Source organism: Rhinopithecus roxellana, chromosome 19 (genome assembly GCF_007565055.1).
Source record: "Rhinopithecus roxellana isolate Shanxi Qingling chromosome 19, ASM756505v1, whole genome shotgun sequence".
NCBI lineage: Eukaryota > Metazoa > Chordata > Mammalia > Primates > Cercopithecidae > Rhinopithecus > Rhinopithecus roxellana.
This window is the reverse complement of record NC_044567.1, coordinates 4737223-4758316: the sequence shown is the minus strand read 5'-3', so window position 1 is coordinate 4758316 and position 21094 is coordinate 4737223. Positions and strand designations below refer to the sequence as shown.

The window sequence follows — 21094 nt, the reverse complement described above, 5'->3', positions numbered from 1 at the left end:
TAACCCTAATCCAATTTCTCGAAGCCAAATCTGGTACTCAGGCTGGCCCATCCCATAATGGGGTCACAACGTTTATGGCTACCTTAGGACAGGGGCATCAGAATGAATGATTTAGGGGTTGTAGAGGAAACCAGACTGGTTTGGGGGCCAACTGTTTGTTTCCATCTGCTGCTGGATTTAGAAGGCTGGGAGGAGGAAGGACAGGTGTGTTTTCCTGAGACCTCATGCCAGCCCCACTTCTCCAGGTGCCTCTTTTGTCTTCCTGATTCTAGGAGAGTTAGACCCCAGGAACTTGGTGAGTCCCCTCCTCCTTTACCCCCATCGTTGCCCCCAGGGACAGGAGGGCAGCTGTGGGGCTGGCTGGGCCTGTCTGGGCAGGGCTGGGGCCACCCCTCCTCCCCATGCTGCTCCTCCCGCTGACCTGCATTCTTAGCAGGGGCCTTTGGTGGGGCTCTGACGCTTGCTTGCTTGCTGCAAATGCTGCCTGGCTGGCCTGCCCCCCCCCCCCTCCCGCTCAACCCCAACGGAGCCCAAGGCCACCTCTGACCCTCCTCAGATGGGGTGCCTGGCAGGAGGATCATGGAGGGCCCAGGAATGGGTTAGGGAAATCAGAATATCTGGGCTGGCTCTCTAGGTTCCTCTCCTGGGAAGTGGAAGTAGAATCTACTCCCACCCTCTAGGGTGGGTGAATGAAATAAATGAGAAAGTGACAGAGAAGAAGACGGCCTGAGAACTGCAACCTGGGGGTGCGCTGTGGCCTCTCTCTGCGTCTCCTCCTGCCTGTTGCCGCCCCACAGTGGGCAGTTGGGGAACTGCAGGAGATGAACCCGCTTTCCTGCAAGCTGCTTCGGGTGCCCAGATTTGTCAGCACACAGCCTTGATGTTTGCTTCTGGAATGACATTAATTGGCAACCTCACAACCCCTCCGCGACATTGTATCAGAAGCAGCCTTCACCTTCCCATTAATCCTAGCGTGACTGACGGCCAGCACGCTAGCAGAGTAGGCTTGAAAGAAAACCAAACTCCACTAAAACACTGTTAGAATTGTTTTCTTTTTTCTTTTTTTTGAGACGGAGTTTTGCTCTTGTTGCCCAGGCTGGAGTGCAATGGCATGATCTCAGCTCACTGCAAGCTCCGCCTCCCAGGTTCAAGCAATTCTGCCTCAGTCTTCCCAAGTAGCTGGGATTACAGGCATGCGCCACCACGCCCGGCTAATTTTGTATTTTTAGTAGAGATGGGGTTTCTCTATGTGAGCCAGGCTGGTCTCGAACTCCCAAGCTCACGTGATCCGCCCATCTTGGCCTCCCAAAGTGCTGGGATTACAGATGTGAGCCACCATGCCCGGCCCACTGTTAGAATTGTTAAGCAAATACAGTAAAGTCAGAGGATACGAGGTCAATGTACAAAAGTCAGTAGTGTTCCTATACACTAATAACAAACTATACAAAAAATAAATCAAGAAAATAGTCCTATTTACAATAACTATCAAAATAATAAAATATTTAGGAATAAATTTAACCAAGGAGGTGAAAGATCTGTACTCTGAAAATAAGACATTGATAAAAGAAACTGAAGAAGACACAAAGACATGGAAAAATATTTCATGCTCACAGATTGGAAGAATTACTATTGCTAAAATATGCATACTACTCAAAGCCATCTATAGATTCAGTGCAACCCCTGAAAGCAGATAACCTGCAGCATCTCCCCTCCCTCCATTCCTGGAGGGCTCCATATAGCAAAAGGGTGTAAGATGCATTTGTCTTAATGATGGCTATGGACAGATGGTTTGTAGAGAAAAATGAACTGAAAATCAAAACATTTGGGGTGACAGTATACCCCCACATGACTGTGTGTCACCTTTGGCCAAGACTTCTTTGTGGTTTCAGTTTCACTACAGGTAAAGGCACTAAATCTTTGAACTAGAAAGTTCTACATTTGCTTTTAAAGCTATCTTCCTATGGGTTTGAGCACTATTGGACAGCTAGGCCTTCTGGGATCAGATGGGTTTTGTGCATCTGTTCCCTTATTTATTTTAAGAGACAGGGTCTTGCCCTGTCACCACGGCTGGAGTGCAGTGGTGTGATCTTGGCTCATTGCAGCCTCGACCCGTCTGGCTCAAGCGATCCTCCCACCTCAGCCTTCTGAACAGCTGGGACTACAGGCACGCAACACCACGCCCAGCTAATTTTAAAATATTTTCTGTAGAGGCGAGGTCTTGCTATGTTACCCAGGCTGGTCTTGAACTCCTGGGTTCAAGTGATCCTCCCACCACGGCCTCCCAGAGTGCTGGGATTACAGGGGCCAGACCCCCGCACCTAGCCTCCACCACTCTTGTATTCTGTATCTTACTCCCTTGGGCGCCTCCAGCCTGGGATTGCGCCTCTGGGATTCAAACCGGGACTCAAGTATCTGAGGTTCTTCCTTAGTCTCCAGATGTCCCAGCAGTCCCCCTTCTCTGACAAAGTCTCCCTTTTCACGCGGGATCCTTTCCACCCCTAGCTCCAGCTCCCCGCAGTGACTCCGTGGGGTTAGCAGCCTTTGTCAGGCCTGAAATGGGCGCCCAGGTAGGACAGGAAGCCAGGTGTGACTCGCAAGGCCGCTCCGCTCCGGGAAGTGGTGCAGGCGCGCACCCTGGTGGAAAACGGCGGAGCTGCACGCTCCGTTCCGGCTCCGACCCGGAGGCCGAAGGCCTTCCAGGTCGCCTGGGAGTCTCCGCCCAATGGGGCGGCCCTGGCCAGAAGCGGAGGAGGTGGCACCTGGGACCGAGCTGGGGTCTTGGAGGGAGAGAGAGTGAAGGGAATACAGTATTGGGGGTGAGAGAAGGGTTGGATAGAAGAGGGTCGGGTATCTGGACATGCGCAGGGCCGCGGGACTCTTGGTGGGGTAGCGAGGGTGACGGTCCCACGACTGCTCCCAAGGGCCGGAACTCCCAGTGGGGGCAGGACCCTCGGAGTGCCGGCCTGCGGACTCCCAAGCCTGGAGCCTGGGGAGAGGGTGGGCACCTCTGCTCCCGCACACCCGTGCATGGTGTGTGCGCCGAGCGTCCAGGAGCCACGGCGGTGTCTTCCCTGCGCGTCGTTTACACGTGTGGGGGTAGGCGGCTCCCCGGGGCTGAGCCGTGGCCAGGTTTATGGAGAGGCCCGCCTCTCCCCAGATGGCGTCGTCGAGCCCTGACTCTCCATGTTCCTGCGACTGCTTTGTCTCCGTGCCCCCGGCCTCAGCCATCCCAGCTGTGATCTTTGCCAAGAACTCGGACCGACCCCGGGACGAGGTGCAGGAGGTGGTGTTTGTCCCCGCAGGCTCTCACACTCCTGGGAGCCGGCTCCAGGTGGGTTAGGCCTTATGGGGTGCTGGGAGGTGTGACAGATCTCTGCATTCTTCTAAGACCTTTTTCCCTGCTCCCCACACCTGGGAGGCTGCCAGAAGTAGTTGAAGAGCATGAGCTTTAAGTCTACCAACCTGGACCTGAGCCCATTATGTAGCCTCAGTCTACCTCAGTTTCCTCTTCTGTAAAATGGGAATGAGACATTCCTCAAAGGGATCTATAAGGTGACTGGCAGAGTGCCAGCACTCGAGGGGCCGCCCTTCTCTGAGTGGACACTTCCTTTCTCCTCCCTCACCTCCAGTGCACATACATTGAAGTGGAACAGGTGTCGAAGACGCACGCTGTGATTCTGAGCCGTCCTTCTTGGCTATGGGGGGCTGAGATGGGCGCCAACGAGCATGGTGTCTGCATTGGCAACGAGGCTGTGTGGACGAAGGAGCCAGTTGGGGAGGGGGAAGCCCTGCTGGGCATGGACCTGCTCAGGTGCAGACCCTGCCCTTCCTCATCTGCCTGAAACACCAGAAATCTGGGGGCTGAGTTTTGACCTGGGCCCATCCATCCCTCCCCCAGCCTGGTTCACAGGGGCCTCTTCCTTTCTGCAGACTTTGCCCTCGTGCCCTCGTGAGGAAGGTTGCAACAGCAGCCACCTTTGGGCCTCTCCTGGCCCAGAAATAGAGCAGTGGTTATTTATTTTCAGTCGAAATCTCACGTAGAGTCCCGATTTATAAAACCAGTAATAGTGGATGGAGCAGCTCTGGGTGGAGAGAGGTTGGGGGCTCAGGACACTTTTCTCTCTGAAACTGTGTTTCAGGCCTTTTCATGGAACCCTCAAAGCATAGCACATGGAACGAGAGCATTGAAAGCCACTGGCGTAATTGTGTTTGATACAATCAGTGCCAGCAGATTTGCTGTGTGACTTGGGCCTATCACCAAACCTCTCCAGGCCTCTTCTGCCCCCTGGAGCTTCTGGGTAACCAGCTATTGATCCCTCTGTCACCCTTCTGTCCCTTGGCCCTCTCTCTTGCCAGGCTGGCTTTGGAACGGAGCAGCTCTGCCCAGGAGGCCTTGCATGTGATCACAGGCTTACTGGAGCGCTATGGGCAGGGGGGCAGCTGCCTGGAGGACCCTGTGCCATTCTCCTACCATAGCACCTTCCTGCTGGCTGACCGCACTGAGGCATGGGTGCTGGAGACAGCTGGGAGGCTCTGGGCTGCACAGAGGATCCAGGGTGAGGCATTCCCTTTCTGCCAGCCTTGAGAAGTGGGAGAGATGGTAGGGGCCCGATCCAGGTGCAAGCCTGTCGGGACATTCAGGGAGATGGGAGATGAGCTCACTTGGGAACTCTCCTCCCCTTCACTCGGTTAAGTCTTCCTTGTGCTACAGCCTGCGGCTTCCTCTCGGAAGCCTTCCTGGACTTCCCTGGGTGCTGCAAGCAGCTACTTCTTTTTCATTGCATTCAACACAGTTGCATGCTTATATTTATCTCTGCGACTATTTTTTCTGCCTCCCCCACCACACTGTAGGCTCCATGAGGGTAGGTCATTCTCTTTTCCACCATGTTCTCAGCATCTCGCCCAGTGCCTGGCATAGAATAGATACTCAATGGTAAATGAACCGCTCCCCCATCTCCTCCACAGAGGGGGCCCGCAACATCTCCAACCAGCTGAGCATTGGCACGGACATCTCGGTCCAACATCCGGAGCTGCGGACTCATGCCCAGGCCAAGGGCTGGTGGGATGGGCAGGGTGCCTTTGACTTTGCTCAGGTCTTCTCCCTGACCCAGCAGCCTGTGCGAATGGAGGCTGCCAAGGCCCGCTTCCAGGCAGGGCAGGAGCTGCTGCGGCAATGGCAAGGTTAGTGAGCGGTGGAGGGGGCTGGGGGCCAGAAGGGCCACAGCAGTGCTAGCCACTCTGCCCTCCCACAGCTTCCCCCTCTTCTCTTTGCCAGGGGGCATCACAGCAGAGGTGATGATGGGCATCCTCAGGGACAAGGAGAGTGGTATCTGCATGGACTCGGAAGGCTTTCGCACCACAGCCAGCATGGTGTCTGTCCTGCCCCAGGATCCCACACAGCCCTGCGTGCACTTTCTTACCGCCACGCCAGACCCATCCAGGTGGGAAGAATGAGGGTGGGGAAGGCTGGGGAGAAGAGAGGATCTGATATATCTCCGTCCTTCCATCCGTGCCCTTTTAGGTCTGTGTTCAAACCTTTCATCTTTGGGGTGGGGGTGGCCCAGGCCCCCCAGGTGCTGTCCCCCACTTTTGGAGCACAGGACCCTGTTCGGACCCTGCCCCGATTCCAGACTTGGGTAGATCGCCGGCACACCCTCTATTGTGGACACCAGGCAGCCCTGGAGCTGATGGAGAGTGATCAGGTATCCCCCAGGGAGTAGGGGCTACCCTGAGGGGATGACAGACCTCCCACTCCCAGTGGGACTCTGGAAATATGAGGGAAACTGGGAGTGGAAGAGATTCCAGAGCTGGGGAGAGGAGTTCCTTCCTTCAAAGCCGGCAACTGCCTTTGGGGAATGTTGGGGGGTCTCTCCTTTCTCCTGCTTGTGTGAGGTGGTACACAGTCCCCCTTCACCTGGCGGGAAGCCTCTCCTGGACAGACTCATCTCAGCTTTCCCTTGGGGCAGGATCGAGGGCAGCAGCTCCAGCAGAAACAGCGGGATTTGGAGCAGGAAGGCCTCAAGGCCACACACGGGCTGCTGGCCAGTGAGTGGGCCCCACCCCTCCAGGAGCTGGGCAGCCTCTTCCAGGCCTTCGTGAAGAGGGAGAGCCAGGCTTATGCATAAGCTTCATAGCTTCTGCTGGCCTGGGGTGGGCCCAAAACCCCTTGGACCAACTGCCCTGAGTGGTGGTGAAGTTGGAGCAATCCCTTCACGCTCCTTGGCCATGTTCTGAGCGGCCAGCTTGGCCTTTGCCTTAATAAATGTGCTTTATTTTCTCTTCAGTGAACTTTATCCCACGTTCAGTGGGGGTGGGAGAGCCAAGTGAGGCCCAAAGGCAGCTGTGGGCTGGCTGCGGGGCCTGTGGTTGTATACTCATTCCTGAGTGGTTGAGTGATGGGGACTAGGCAGGAGGACAGGGAAGGGACAGGAGCTGGCTGCTGTTGGGGACGACTAGGACCACAGCTCCTTGGTCCTTGGCTTGGACTGGGGAAGGGCACTCCCTAGGGGTGGCAGTGAGATGGCATCCTCTATGAGGTGGTGCCTGCTTCTTGCCCATGTGGGAGCCAGGAAGCCAGCGGGGGGCCTGAGGCATGCCTGCCCTGTGGGTAGCTCCCTAAAGATTCCAAACTCGCTCCTCAGAATCAGGTGGCTCACTGTGCTCTGTATTTTGTTTCCTGGAGCTTTCACTGGTTGCTTCCCCTGAGATATCCCCAAGTAACACGAAAAGCATATTCAGGGCCTAGAGACACTTTACTGGGGATGAACTCCTGACACAGGTCATTGGTCTGAGAAGTGGGTCCACTCCACTCATAGAGAAAAGTTGACAGAGAATCATTTCTTGCTTCTCTTGGCCATAGTTTTGGTTGTGCTGGGGGCCTCAGCCACAGAGGCCTTGGGGGCTGTGGCTGCTCGGACCCCCTTCCTTCCCCATAGAGAGTTTTGGCGGCCCCTGGGAATCAGACTGGATGGTTTCTTGGTGGGAGAGGAGGCCTGGGGTGAGGAGACGGCCTCAGGGACTATCTCCTCCCCTTGCCCAGGAGTGGCAGAAGGGCTGCTGTCCCCAGCCATGGGCACCCCAGGTAGCAAGGGCAGGTTGGTGAGGGTAGGCTGCATCTCCATCCTCAGCAGGTGCTGTGTCAGGGCCGCCTGTTGCCGGTGCTCCCTGTGCCTGCCCAGCTCCTGCTCCAGCTCCTTGAGGAAGCCTGTGAGGGGCCAGGGGGTAGAGGGTGCAGGGTGGGTGGAGCCCTGGGCTCAGCAGGAGGGTCCCTGAGCTCAGGGAAGTCTCTGGCTGGCCCCTGCCATCCCTCTTGGGAAGCAGCCTGAGGCTGGGGTCCCGGACTGATACCTTACTCTGGCCCAGATGTTGATCTGAACTTGGGGCTCCCCTCTCCAGACGCCACCGCCATCTTAGCTTCCCTCGTGTCCCACAGGGCAGAGGTGGGCTCTGGGGAAGCTGAAAGCCTTGGAAAGCAGGGTCACCTCGTTCTGAGCAGAATGGGCCACTCAGCTCTGGGAACTCCTCATCGCTTGAAGCTTCATCCTCCTCGTCCGAAATCCAGCGCTCCATCACAGGCTGCCCATCCAGGTCCAAGAGAAGTGGCAGGGCTTCTATCACCAGCTCACTGCAGAGCAGAAGGAGCAGAGGTTACCTAGGAGGGCACCCTGGCGTGGAGGATGCAAAGACATGCACCACAGCACCCACACCTGGAAGGGTGGTGGCTCATGAGCTAAGTAGGAGGTTGGGGAGAAGGTGCCATGGATAGTAACCCCAGGATTGCAGGCTGAGAGGGGCCTGGGCTGAGTTAGCAGGTGGAGCCCAACCAGACCTTTCTTCCCACCCTCCCCTCCTTACTGGTAGCCATCCTGGTTGGTGCAGCTATTGCCAGACAGCTTGAGGATGAGAAGGCTCTGGGGGAACTCATCTGCACACAGCGAAGAGAGAGGAAATGGGGTTCTCACTTGATCTTAGCCAAAAGGCCATGAAGTGATGGGAATGGGGTTCTCATACCCACTTTCTAGTCCAAAGCCACTACCTCTAGGCACAACCCCTTGAACTCCCTGAGGATGAGGTGTGGACCTGCGGGGGTGTGGCTAATGCAAGCACAGGCAGATGGGTGCAGAGGGGAGGGCAGGCCCCACAGGGGATGTGTTTGGTGAGCCAGGGCAAGTGGGTTCCTACCCAGCTTCAGCGTTTCTATCAGGTTCTCAGAAAGGTCCAGAAACTGGAGGCATGGGAGGTCGAGGAGGTTTTCCACCTGCCTGATTTGGTTTCCTGCCAGAGACAGGAAGCTGTAGGGGAAGGAAGGGGTAGAGAGGTAGAGCTGAATCATGGAACAGCTGGAGGAAAAGAGGAGGGCACCTGACACTGGGGCCCCTGGGCTAGGCAGCTGATGACCAGTGGGGACACATGGCCTTCTGGGGTGAGGGAGTAGAGCTAGGCTTGCTGGCCCTTGGCTGAAAAGGACCCAGGCTTGGAGAAATCTGAACCAGTTCTTTGGGGTGTGGCTAGGTTCCACCGACCCCTCTTCCCCTGCCTGAGCCCTGGCACCACGTACCGCAAGGAGGGGACGCAAGCCAGGTTCTCAATTTGCTGGATCTTATTCTGCAAGAAGAAACCGAAGTGGGGAAACCAAGCTGAGATCAGATGGGTGGGAGGCCCTTTACAGGGACAAAGTCCCAAGACCATGTCTACTCCTGCAGCTGGAGATCTGGCACTTTGGGAATGATAACCCCACTCCTTGAACAGGTTGCCACTACCTTAAGAAAGATGATTTTCTTTCTGCAGGTGGATGGTTAAGGGTGTAAACCTGGGGTATCTAAACCTGACTAAGTATACTCTTCTGATTCCACAACCAAAGAGTGACCTGGGAATCAGAAAAGGAAACCAAGAAGCCACCAGGAAAATGGAAAGGGCCTTGGTGGTGGCTTGCATACACAGAGAGAACAATAAGCATACATGAACTTGATGGGTAAAGTTTCTATGGGGAAAGTCGAAGCGAGCTGGGAATATTCAACCAGGGGAGGGCTGAAGATCAACCAACCACCACCACCACCAAACAGCCTTCAAGTAGGATCTGAATGATGTAGAGGAATCTTCATAGTTTCCTCTTCCTCTTCAAAACAGGAAATGGGCTGGAGCTATTTAACGTGAAAGATTTAGAGTAAATGCCAAGAAGAACTTCTAGATCAAGAGAAGTGCCTAAAGAACAGTGGAGGGAGCACAGGTCATGTTCAGGATCTATTTTGGGGGAATTAGTCTTTCAATTCAGGACCCTACGTCATTCATCTGGGAATGGTTTAACTGAAGGTCTGCCTGCCTGAACACCAGGGAATGGGCAAAATGATCTGGTTGGCTCCTTTCAGATGAGACAGATTAGGTCCACAGGGGTCAAGGGGAGGGGAAGGATGGAGAAAGAAGTTACCCCTTGCAGATAGAGGCTGTGAAGATTCTTGAGGCCCTCTAAGTTCCTGATAGTAGTAATCCCCTCCCGGTCCAGGCGGACAGTCTGCAGTTCATCAAGAGTGTGAAACCTGGGAGAAGAGTCAGTAAGGGTGGTGTTAGAGCACCACTCATGTGGTCTGTTAGCAGGGAGGATGGGAGAGAAGGAGGAGGGAAGGGGTTTCAAGAAGGGATAGTTGGCTGAGTGATTTTAATCAAATGTGAGAAACATCTTCTTGACATCTTGAGGTGGTGTCTAGATCATGAAACTGTCTTGACTTGCAGACTTGTATCTTTATCGTTAGCACTGGGAAGGGTGAGAGAGAAGAGTAAGAACCCTCTGGGAAATTGGAGGATGGCAGCTTATGGTTCCTGGAGAGATTCAGCGGCAAGAGAAGACTTCCTCTGGCCAGCTTGGATGGTGGAGGCAGGGGTAGGACAGAGATGAGACATTGCAGAAAGATCCTTCCTCACCTTCCTTTTGAGTGATTCATGGAGGAAAAAGCACTTGTTCCATCCACCCATTCATTCATTCCACAACATTTGCTGAGTGCCTACTAGAGACAAATGACAGAGTCTCTGCCCACCACTATTAAAGAAGCAGGGCAGGGTGACCATGGTGGCTCACCCTGTACTCCCAGCACTTTGGGAGGCCGAGGCAGGAGGATCGCTTGAGCCGAGGAGGTCAAGGCTGTAATGTGCCACGATTATGCTACTGCACTTCAGCCTGGGTGACAGAGCAAGACCCTATGTCATTTAAAAGGAAAAAAAAAAAAAGAGGCTGGGTGAGGTGGCTCACACCTATAATCCCAGCACTTTGGGAAGTTGAGGCGGGCAAATTGCCTGAGGTCAGGAGTTCAAGAGCAGCCTGGCTAACATGGTGAAATCCTATCTCTACTAAAAATACAAAAAAAATTAGCTGGGTGTGGTGGCGCACACCTGTAGTCCCAGCTACTCAGGAGGCTGAGGCTGGAGAATTGCTTCAACCCGGGAGGCAGACGTTGCAGTGAGCCGAGATCGTGCCACCACACTCCAACCTGCGCAACGGAGTGAGACTCTGTCTCAAAAAAAAAAAAAAAAAAAAAAGAGGAAGAAGGCGAAACATCTATGACAAGTGGATAACAGAGGCAAGTACAGGGGAAAGGAAGAAGAAGAAGGAGAAGGAGGAGGAAGAAGGGGAAGAAGGAGAAAGAATAAAGAAGAGGAAGAAGAAAGAAAGAAGAAGAAGGCCAAACGTCTATGACAAGTGGATAACAGAAGCAAGTACAGGGGACAAAGGGAGTACATAGTCTGTGCACTAAGTTCAGAGTAGGAGGAATCAGGGAATGCTTCCTAGAGGAGGTGACAGATGAGTAGGCATTAGCCATGAAGATAGGGGGATATGGTGAGAAGGCATTTCAAGCAGAAGGAATAGTATGTGCTAACACAGCCCTTCCGAAACTCCAATATGCCCATGCAGACTCTAATTCAGTAGATCTGGCGGAGGGGCTGAGATGCTCCACTTCTAACAAGCCCCCTGTGATGCCAGTGCTGCTGCCCTACCCTTGCACCCTCTCCCGCCTACACATACTCTGAGTAGTAAGGTACTAAGGTGTGAGTACGCAGTGTGGGAAATTGTACACTTGTGGAAAGTGGCCAGAAAGAAGGCTGAAAAGCAGAAGACAACTTAAGCTTAGGCAGTGGGATTTTATTTGGGAGGTAACAGCCAAGAAAGTTTCTGTCAATGAGTGCCTGATTAGATTTGTTATTTAAAAGGATCACTTTGGCTACTCAGGAGGCTGAAGTAGGATTGTTTGAGGAGTTCAAGACCAGTCTGGCCAACAGAGCAAGACCCCATCTCTTTAAAAAGTAATTAAAAATACTTTATTTTGTGTTTGTTTTAGAAACAGGGCCTTACCCTGTTGCCCAGGCTGTCATGCAATGGCATGATCATAGCTTACTGCAGCCACAGGTACCTGGGCTCAAGTGATCCTCCTGCCTCAGCCTCCCAAGTACCTAGGACTACAGGTGTGTGTGCACCACCATACTCAGCTAATTTATTTTTATTTTTAGAGATAGGATTCTCACTCTATTGCCCAGGCTGGTCTCAAACTCCTGGGCTGAAGCGATTCTCCTGCGTCAGTCTCCCAAAGTGCTGGGAGTATAGGAGAGAGGTGAACACGGACTTATCTAAGACAGTTGAGTGAGGATGGTGAAAAAGAAATGGAATTATTTTTAAAAAGGGAATATCAACTGGGCATTACCACTGATTGGATGTGTGGAGTAATAAGGAGAGAGACAAAGATCAGTTGACAAATCAGTATAGCTCAGGGGCCTGGTCATCCTGAGTGTTTCAGCCTTCTAGCACCCTTTTTCTCCCCCATGCACTCACATCTTTTCTGACAGTTCCTCATCCTCAGGGAAAGTCAAGTTCCGCTTAGTGATAAGGGCTTCAGTGATGCAGACGCCCCCTTCCTCTGGACCCTGGGCTGACTTCGCTGTGAAAAGATGAGTCCAACTGTCACATTTCCTCATCCTTGGAGGACTTACCCCGCTGTTTTCCAACTGCTCTACCCACCGTCCCCCCTCCCTACTCACCTCCAGACATGATCTAAAATAAAAGACTGCTGGTCTGAGGGGGGAGAGGAACGAAAAGGAGCCTAGCAGCCTAGGCGGCCCCTAAGGATGGCAGAACCCAGGATGGCAGGAAGAGAGAGAAACTCAGAGACTTGGGAGAGGAGGAAAAGGGGTTGATTCAGAGAAAATTGCTGGGGTGAGGTCGAAGATAACAGTAAATTGATGTGAAGGGTCTGGAGTCTGAGGGATGTGGAGGGGCTTTGCTGGCAGCAAGCTGGGGCGCAGTGGGCAGGAATGGTTGAGAAAGGAGCAGTTCCTAGGAAGCCGGAGTCGTTGCTAAGAGACTGGACGCTGAGCGAGGCTGTAAAGACGGGATCCGTTGGCCCGGCTTAGCGCATGCGTGTTACAGCCACAGCTGACGGGTACGCCCACTGCTTCCGGCCCCCGGGTTCGCTACCCCACAATCCTTAGCCCTTTCCGTCACCACTCGGCTTCCGTCCATTCTTCCGGTGGAGATGGCTGCGGCCGTGGCTGGGTTGCTGCGAGGGGGTTTCCTGCCTCAGGCGGGTAAGGAGTGGCCCAGGTCCTCACGGCGTGTCTTGCCGCCGCTCTCTAGTCCTCATCTGCCCTCCTCTACTACTGATTCTTCCCATAATCTCTGACCCTAGCTAGATCGCTGGCCCCGTGCAGTTCCTTGTGACTCCAGACTCTGGTAATCACAGCAACAGCGTCCAGCTGTTGCCTTTCTACAGCGTTTATTTTGCCTGGACCACTCCTCTCCCAGACCTTTGCATTATGTCTGCATCTTAATGTCTCAGCCTAAATTTCACCTCAGGTCTACCCTTGACTCCTTAGCCCCATCGCAATCTGTAATTTTGCATTTAAACTAAACAGTTGCTTGTTTAAACTTAAAACTCCGCAAGGGCAGAACCATGTTAATTCAGCATAGCCAGCAGGTGGCATGGTGCTTGATGTTAGTAAGGGTGTAATAAATATTTGTTCAATGAATGGATTCGAGCACTCAATATAGGCCAGGCACTGTGCTAACTATTTTTATATGTGTTAGCTCATTTAAATCTTTTAAATCATTTAAATCTGAAGCACCCTGTGAGAAAGACATTCGCATCTCCTCTTTATAGACGCAGCAACTGAAGTTCAGACCAGTTGGGTGGCCAAGGTCACAGCTAGTAATTGGCGGAAGAGAGATTAAAATCCAGTTTCGGCTTGGCGCGGGTGCTCGCGCCTGTAATCCCAGCACTTTGGGAGGTTGAGGCGGAGGGATCACCTGAGGTCAAGAGTTTGAGACCAGCCTGGCCAACATGGCGAAACTCCAACTCTACTAAAAACACAAAAATGAGCCGGGCGTGGTGGCACGTGGCCTGTAGTCCCAACTACTCAGGAGGCTGAGGCATGAGAATCGCTTACACCAGGAGGCAGAGGTTGCAGTGAGCTGAGATCGCGTCGCTGCACTCCAGCCTGGGCTACAGAGCGAGACTCTATCAAAAAAAAAAAAAAAAAAAAATCCAGTTTCATTTGATTCCAAAGCCTGCCTCCAGTCTTTTTTTTTTTTTTTTTTTTTTCTGAGGCGGAGTCTCGCTCTGTCGCCTGGTCTGGAGTGCAGTGGCCAGATCTCAGCTCACTGCAAGCTCCGCCTCCCGGGTTTACGCCATTCTCCTGCCTCAGCCTCCCGAGTAGCTGGGACTACAGGCGCCCGCCACCTCGCCCGGCTAGTTTTTGTATTTTTAGTAGAGACGGGGTTTCACCGTGTTAGCCAAGATGGTCTCGATCTCCTGACCTCGTGATCCGCCCGTCTCGGCCTCCCAAAGTGCTGGGATTACAGTCTTGAGCCACCGCGCGCGGCCTGCCTCCAGTCTTAACAGTTAGGTTTTGTGGCTGCTGGCAATAAGACCTCTTACCCCAGCAAATATCTATACTCTCTGACTGTTAGAGCCGCCTATCTGGACCCTTTTCTGAGGTCACATCCCAGTCTTGGGAATGGCTGAAAGTGGGAAGTTCTAGTCTTGGCCCTTGTATTGAGGATGGAAGGGTCACTTTGGCTCAGGGCTTTTGAGTGCCTCCCTTGTTTTCTGTGGGGTGCTCTGTAGCATTACCTGTAAACAGGAAGAGAGGAGGAAAGAGAAACTTGTCTGAGAGCTGTGAGAATGGTGTAACATTTTTTTTCTCCTCTTCAAATCATAGGAGAGGATGTCAGAACAGTGGTTAGAGCAGTGGTTTTCAAACTTGAGTATGCGTCAGCATCACCAGGAGGACTTGTTAAAACACTATTTGTGACCAGCCTTGGTAACATAGTGAAACCTGGTCTCTACAAAACAAAACAAACAAAAAACACTTTTTATTAGGCTCCATCCCAGAGTTGCTGATTCAGTAGGTCTAGGCAGGGCCTGAGAATTTGTATTTCTTTTTCTTTTTCTTTTTGAGACAGTCTTCCTCTGTTGCCCAGGCCGGAGTGCCAGAGTGCAATGGCACAATCTCGGCTCACTGCAATCTCTGCCTCTTGGGTTCAAGCAATTTCTCATGGCTCAGCCACCTGAGTAGCTGGGACTACAGGTGTGTGCCACCACACCTGGCTAATTTTTGTAGTTTAGTTGGAGATAGCGTTTCACCATGTTGGCCAGGTTGGTCTTAAATTCCTGACCTCAAGTGAGCTGCCCACCTTGGCCTCCCAAAGTGTTGGGATTACAGGCGTGAGCCACCACACCCAGCAAAATTTTTGTTTCTAACAAGCTCTCAAATGATGCTGATGTTGCTGGCTGGGGTAGAGATGGGGCATACCTTGAGAACCACTAGATTAGACCAGGGGTTGGCATATTATGGCAGGGCCAGTCACTGTTTTTTTTTTTTTTAATTTTTTTTGAGACGGAGTCTTGCTCTGTCGCCCGGGCTGGAGTGCAGTGGCCAGATCTCAGCTCACTGCAAGCTCCGCCTCTCGGGTTTACAGCCATTCTCCTGCCTCAGCCTCCGGAGTAGCTGGGACTACAGGCGCCCGCCACCTCGCCCGGCTAGTTTTTTGTATTTTTAGTAGAGACGGGGTTTCACCGTGTTAGCCAGGATGGTCTCGATCTCCTGACCTCGTGATCCGCCCGTCTCAGCCTCCCAAAGTGCTGGGATTACAGGCTTGAGCCACTGCGCCTGGCTATCACTGTGTTTTATAAAATTCTATTGGTACATAGCTTCTGCTGTCTGTTTACATATTGTCTGTGACTGCTTTTGGCAGAGTTGAGTGTTAGAGTACATGGGCCCCAAACTTAAAATATTTACTATTTGACCATTTTAAGAAAGTTTATTCAACCTTATCCCTTTTCTTTCTTTTTTTTTTTTTTTTCCCGAGACTGAGTCTCACTCTGTGCCCAGGCTGGAGTGCAGTGGCATGATCTCGGCTCACTGCAACCTCCGCCTCCTGGGTTCAAGCGATTCTCCTGCCTCAGCGTCTGAAGTAGCTAGGATTACAGGTATGCACCACCATGCCCCGCTAATTTTTGTATTTTTAGTAGAGATGGGGTTTCACCATGTTGGCCAGGCTGGTCTCAAACTCCTGACCTCAAGTGATCTCGCCCGCTTCGGCTTTCCAAAGTGCTGGGATTACAGGTGTCAGCCACCATGCCCGGCCTCCCCTTTTCTTAATGTGTTCAAAATATTTTCTCCTTCGTTCTAATTTTTCCTAGCATTTCTGCACATTAAGAAGAGGTGGAGAAATGGGAGCCTCAAGAGATTAAGTAATTGACCTCAGGTCACTTAGGTCACTTATTGAAAGAGAAGAGAAGCTTTGGAAATTTAGGATTTGGGGTAGACAATTCCTTGTCCCACTCTTGTGCTGAGTCTAGCTCTGTGAGCTGTGCTTTTCTCTGCTAGAGGGTGTGTTTTTTCTCCATTTGGGACAAACTAGGGCCTCTAAGAGGTTGCATTTAACCATGTTGCTATATCCCCTCACAGGCCAGCTGCCTGCCCTCCAGACTGTCCGCTATGGCTCCAAGGCTGTTACCCGCCACCGTCGTGTGATGCACTTTCAGCGGCAGAAGCTGATGGCTGTGACTGAATATATCCCCCCAAAACCAGCCATCCACCCAGCATGCCTGCCATCTCCTCCCAGACCCCCACAGGAGGTAAGGAGGAGTTTGGATACGTGTCACTTGGTGGTGGGATGGTGGATTAAAGTAATCTTGTCCCTGGCCATAGTGAAGTAGGACACTCAGCCATTGTCACTCACGTAATTATTTCACTTTGACTGCCTGATCCAGATACTTTAAGATGAAATCCGCACTTGATTCTATATTGGCTTTTGGGCTCTGGATTGGATGGGCCTCCTGAATTTCCTTCTTGTCTCCAAAAATGTGTGTGAGAGCTACCTGAGCCAGTGGGGTTGGGGAGAGTATCTCTCCAATCTTTTTTTTTTGAGACAAGAGTATCGCTCTTGTTGCCCAAGCTGGAATGCAGTGGCGCGATCTCAGCTCACTGCAACCTCTGCCTCCCAGGTTCAAGTGATTCTCCTGCCTCAGCCTCCTGAATAGCTAGGATTACAGGCGCACTCCTGTAATGATAAATAAATTAGCCACACCTGGCTAATTTTTGCATTTTTAGTAGAGACGAGGTTTCACCATGTTAGCCAGGATAGTCTTAATCTCCTGACCTCGTGATCTGCCTGCCTCGGCCTCCCAAAGTGCTGGGATCACAGGCATGAGTCACCCCGCCCAGCCATCTTTTTTTTGTGTGTGTGTGTGTGTGTGAGATAGAGTCTCATTCTGTCACCCAGGCTGGAGTGCAGTGGGACATTCTTGGCTCATCGCAACCTCTGCCTCCTGGGTTCAAACGATTCTCCTGCCTCAGCCTCCTGAGTAACTGGGATTATAGGCACATGCCACCATGCCCAGCTAATTTTTTGTGTTTTTAGTAGAGATGGGCTTTTGCTCTGTTGGCCAGGCTGGTTTCGAACTTCTGACCTCAAGCAATCCACCCACCTTGGCCTCCCGAAGTGCTGAGATTACAGGCGTGAGCCACCGCACCCAGCCAAATTTCTCAATTTTAAACTAACACTGCAAAAGAGTTGTATTTATGATTGGCAAAATGATTCAACATGAGTATAGTGTCAGATTGATAGTCGAAGTAATTTTAACAATATTATTGTCAAGCCCTGTTGACTAGGGCAGACTGCAGACCTGTTTTCGGGGGAGTGGAACTGAGCATTCTCAGGTTTGAAAATCACTGCTAAAGACTGCGATTATCTAATGAAAGTGAAAAGGTTAGAGGAGTGGGAGATGTTACATGTCTCTGAGAGTCAGGGGCCCAATTATCCTACTTGTTCCCCGATCTTTTGCACATTTGGGCATCACTGGAAGCCCTAGAACCTACCACAAAGGGAGCAAGGTTGCCAGGAGAAGTCAGCTGATATTTCCTTGGTCATTGCTTTCCAACTTCAGGAGACAGGCCTCATCAGGCTTCTCCGCCGGGAGATAGCAGCAGTTTTCCAGGACAACCGAATGATAGCCGTCTGCCAGAACGTGGCTCTGAGTGCAGAGGACAAGCTTCTTATGCGACACCAGCTGCGGAAACACAAGATCCTGATGAAGGTCTTCCCCAACCAGGTAGGGAGCAGGCCCCTTGGCATGGGTTGCCCATCTTACCCCAACCCCCACCAGACTCAGACCTCACCATCTGCTCCCCAGTGATGATACTTTTTATTCCTCCTCTCCATGAGTCACCCTCTAATCTGGTGTCTAAGCTATGATTAGGGGCTGAGAAGAACCTTGGGTTGCACCCTCAGCCTAATGTGGCCCATGACCCATGAGGTGGCTCTTCCTCCCACTTTTTCCTGATAAGTCATTTTTCCTGCTGTCCCAGGTCCTGAAGCCCTTCCTGGAGGATTCCAAGTACCAAAATCTGCTGCCCCTTTTTGTGGGGCACAACATACTGCTGGTCAGTGAAGAGCCCAAGGTCAAGGAGATGGTACGGATCTTAAGGACTGTGCCGTTCCTGCCGCTGCTAGGTGAGCAAGCACCCCTGCCAGTTAGGGGTGGGATGAAGAGGGGCAGGTGCTATAGCAGCCTGCTGCCATCTGCTCAGCTTGTCTTGGTAAAACCGTGAACGTTCTTGGAGAGAGCATCCTTTCACGGATGGGGCCTGAGTCAACAGCACATTTATTGAGGGCCAACTGTCACTCTCACACCTGTATTGTCTCACTACCCCAGGTCACTTCTGCACTGGAGGGAAGACTAGGAAAGGCAGACATGGAGCAGGGAGAGAAAATTCAGATACCTTGAGTCTAACAGTGGGGTAGTAGGTGCTGAAACCCACACAGATGAAGATATTTAAAACAAGTAGCCCAAGTAAAGGGTGCTGAGGGCCACTGACCAGTGTTTCTCAGACTCCCCTGATGCTGACTCACTTAAGGGGCAGAGAATACTGCACGTGTCCCTTGGAAATCCAGATTTCATAGGTCTCTGTGGGGAGGGGGCGGGACAGGAATCTGATTTTTTTTTTTTTTTTTTTTTTTAACTGTATCGTCCAGGCTGGAGTGCAGTGACGCAGTCTCGGCTCACTGTAACCTCTGTCTCCTGGGTTCAAGCAACTCTCCTGCCTCAGCCTCTTAAGTAGCTGGGATTACAGGCACCTGCCACCACACCCAGCTAATTTTTTTTTGTATTTTTAGTAGAGATGGGGTTTCACCATGTTGGCCAGGCTGGTCTTGAACTCCTGACCTCAGGTGATCCACCCACCTTGGCCTCCCAAAGTGCTGGGATTACAGGCGTGAGCCACTGCACCTGGCCTCATCCTGATTCTGTCTCTCTCTTTTACTTTTTTCTGAGTTGAAGTTTCACTCTTGTCACCCAGACTGGAGTGCAATGGCATGAACTCAGCTTACTGTAACCTCTGCCTCCCCAGTTCAAACGATTTTCCTGCCTCAGCCTCGCGAGTAGCTGGGATTACAGGTGCTCGCCACCACGACTGGCTAATTTTTGTAGTTTTAGTAGAGACAGGGTTTCACCTTGTTGGCCAGGCTGGTCTTGAACTCCTGACCTCAGGTGATCTGCCTGCCTTGGCCTCCCAAAGTGCTGGGATTACAGGCGTGAGCCACCACACCTGGCCACCTGATTCTTATTTACAAGGAAGTTGGCCGGGCGCGGTGGCTCAAGCCTGTAATCCCAGCACTTTGGGAGGCTGAGACGGGCGGATCACGAGGTCAGGAGATTGAGACCATCCTGGCTAACACGGTGAAACCCCGTCTCTACTAAAAAATACAAAAAACTAGCCGGGTGAGGTGGCAGGCACCTGTAGTCCCAGCTACTCTGGAGGCTGAGGCAGGAGAATGGCATAAACCCGGGAGGTGGAGCTTGCAGTGAGCTGCGATCCGGCCACTGCACTCCAGCCCGGGCGACAGAGCGAGACTCCGTCTCAAAAAAAAAAAAAAAAAAAAAACAAGGAAGTTTAGGAAACACTGACTTAATAGGGGTCGGGGCCAGGTGGATATATTAAGAGTTTTCTGAGGGAAGAGTGAAGAAGTAGGGATCAATCCCAAGCAGAGTGGGTGTGGTGTGGGGCACAGTGGAACTCAGGTCTTGGGGAAGGCAGGATTTTGAGAAGGGCAATGGAGAGCAAGTTCCTAGGGTCAGAAAGTTGTTTTCAGAGAAGAAAGGCATCTGCAGGGAGCCCAGCTAACCCTGTGTTCTTCCAGGTGGATGCATTGATGACACCATCCTCAGCAGGCAGGGCTTTATCAACTACTCCAAGCTCCCCAGCCTGCCCCTGGTGCAGGGGGAGCTTGTTGGAGGCCTCACCCGCCTCACAGCCCAGACCCACTCCCTGCTTCAGCACCAGCCCCTGCAGCTGACCACCCTGTTGGACCAGTACATCAGAGAGCAACGCGAGAAGGATTCTGTTGTGTCGGCCAGTGGGAAGCCAGATCCTCCTGACCCTGTTCCGGACTCGTAGCCAGCCTATTTAGCCAGCCCTGTGCATAAATACACTCTGCCCTATTGGCTGTGCTCTCCTCCACGGGAGATGTGGAAGAACTTGGGGTGGGGGAGTGTGTTTGTCACTTGGTTTTCACTAACAATGATATTGTCAGGTATAGGGCCACTTGGAGATGCAGAGGATTCCATTTCAAATGTCAGCCACTGGCTTCATCCTTCGTTTTCCCAGCTTGGGACCTGATAGGAGCAAAGTCTCTCCATTCTCCAGGTCCAAGGCAGAGATCCTGAAAAGATAAGGCTATTATCCCCTGCCTCCTTGGTCACTGCCTCTTGCTGCACAGGCTCCTGAGCCCACCCCCTTGGGGCACAACCTGCCACGGCCACAGTAGCTCAACCAAGCAGTTGTGCTGAGGTGAGAGCCTGGTGTGTGCCAGGCTTTGTGCTGAGTGGCGTACATGTATTAGTTCCTTTACTCCTGACCACATTGTACCCATTTCACAGAGAAGGAGCAGAGAAATTAAGTGGCTTGCTCAAGGTTATGCAGTTAGTAAGTGGCAGAACAGGGACTTGAACCAGGCCCTCTGCTCTGAAGACCGCATCCCGAATTTCTACTCTAGAGCTTCCTTATCAGGTTACCCAGAAGTGGGTCCCATCCACCATCCAGGTGAGCTTGGATGTTAGTTCTCCACCCTCGAGGTGTACACTGTGGAAAGTTTGGGAGCACTGCTTTATAATAAAATGAAATGCATTCTACTTCCTTTATTTTGTGGTTTACACAGCTGTCCTCCCTATAAACTTACTCTCAGGGGCTTCTCTGCCATCTGACTTTCCTCACTCTTGCTTCCCTTCCTAGGAAAATCCTCTTTTCCTACACCCGTTCTCACAAATGGCATCCCACGCATGCTTGCCCTGTTAAAGGCAGCTGACAGCTGTATACCCACTAGCTAACATGTCTCTGGTGGTTCTGGACAAAAGGCCTGTGGGAAAACTAGGATTCTCTGTTAATGGGGAGTTCTGAGAGCTCTAGGGTAGGAGGCCTCATGCAAGTCTTCATGAACCAGACATTACTAATAAAGGAGATGGGATGCTTAACTCGAAGCCCACCGTCATCCTTGATTGGAGCACATTCTGGGTGGATACAGGGGTGACCCGGGACGGGTGGCTGTTCAACATTG

General features: G+C 52.2%; 3 protein-coding genes across 8 annotated transcripts; 2 read left to right on the top strand and 1 right to left on the bottom strand.

The window, feature by feature from the left end:
• The first annotated feature begins 2655 nt into the window (after positions 1 to 2655).
• On the top strand, positions 2656 to 6283 carry SCRN2 (secernin 2). 2 transcript variants are annotated; one of them, XM_010357427.2, is made up of 8 exons: positions 2656 to 2816; positions 3158 to 3331; positions 3630 to 3811; positions 4357 to 4556; positions 4966 to 5181; positions 5276 to 5441; positions 5522 to 5702; positions 5967 to 6283. In XM_010357427.2, the coding sequence occupies exons 2-8, from the start codon at positions 3158 to 3160 to the stop codon at positions 6123 to 6125; spliced, it is 1278 nt and encodes a 425-aa protein (XP_010355729.1). In that variant the 5' UTR covers positions 2656 to 2816; the 3' UTR covers positions 6126 to 6283. The 2 variants fall into 2 exon arrangements, with proteins under 2 accessions (XP_010355729.1, XP_030778654.1); XM_030922794.1 differs by lacking the exon at positions 2656 to 2816 and having other exon boundaries at positions 2985 to 3331; positions 5967 to 6277.
• A 356-nt stretch (positions 6284 to 6639) lies between these two features.
• On the bottom strand, positions 6640 to 12438 carry LRRC46 (leucine rich repeat containing 46). 2 transcript variants are annotated; one of them, XM_010357594.2, is made up of 8 exons: positions 12019 to 12438; positions 11813 to 11918; positions 9425 to 9533; positions 8558 to 8604; positions 8182 to 8291; positions 7855 to 7924; positions 7482 to 7624; positions 6640 to 7204 (listed from the first exon to the last, which is right to left on the bottom strand). In XM_010357594.2, the coding sequence occupies exons 1-8, from the start codon at positions 12026 to 12028 to the stop codon at positions 6834 to 6836; spliced, it is 966 nt and encodes a 321-aa protein (XP_010355896.1). In that variant the 5' UTR covers positions 12029 to 12438; the 3' UTR covers positions 6640 to 6833. The 2 variants fall into 2 exon arrangements, with proteins under 2 accessions (XP_010355896.1, XP_030778655.1); XM_030922795.1 differs by having other exon boundaries at positions 6963 to 7204; positions 7348 to 7624.
• Positions 12438 to 20681, top strand: MRPL10 (mitochondrial ribosomal protein L10). 4 transcript variants are annotated; one of them, XM_010357328.2, is made up of 5 exons: positions 12438 to 12564; positions 15949 to 16118; positions 17430 to 17594; positions 17851 to 17995; positions 19682 to 20681. In XM_010357328.2, exons 1-5 carry the CDS (start codon positions 12513 to 12515, stop codon positions 19936 to 19938), a joined length of 789 nt encoding a protein of 262 aa, XP_010355630.1. In that variant the 5' UTR covers positions 12438 to 12512; the 3' UTR covers positions 19939 to 20681. The 4 variants fall into 4 exon arrangements, with proteins under 4 accessions (XP_010355630.1, XP_030778656.1, XP_010355566.1 ...); XM_030922796.1 differs by having other exon boundaries at positions 12488 to 12709; XM_010357264.2 differs by lacking the exon at positions 12438 to 12564 and adding an exon at positions 15371 to 15467.
• The last annotated feature ends 413 nt before the right edge of the window (positions 20682 to 21094 follow it).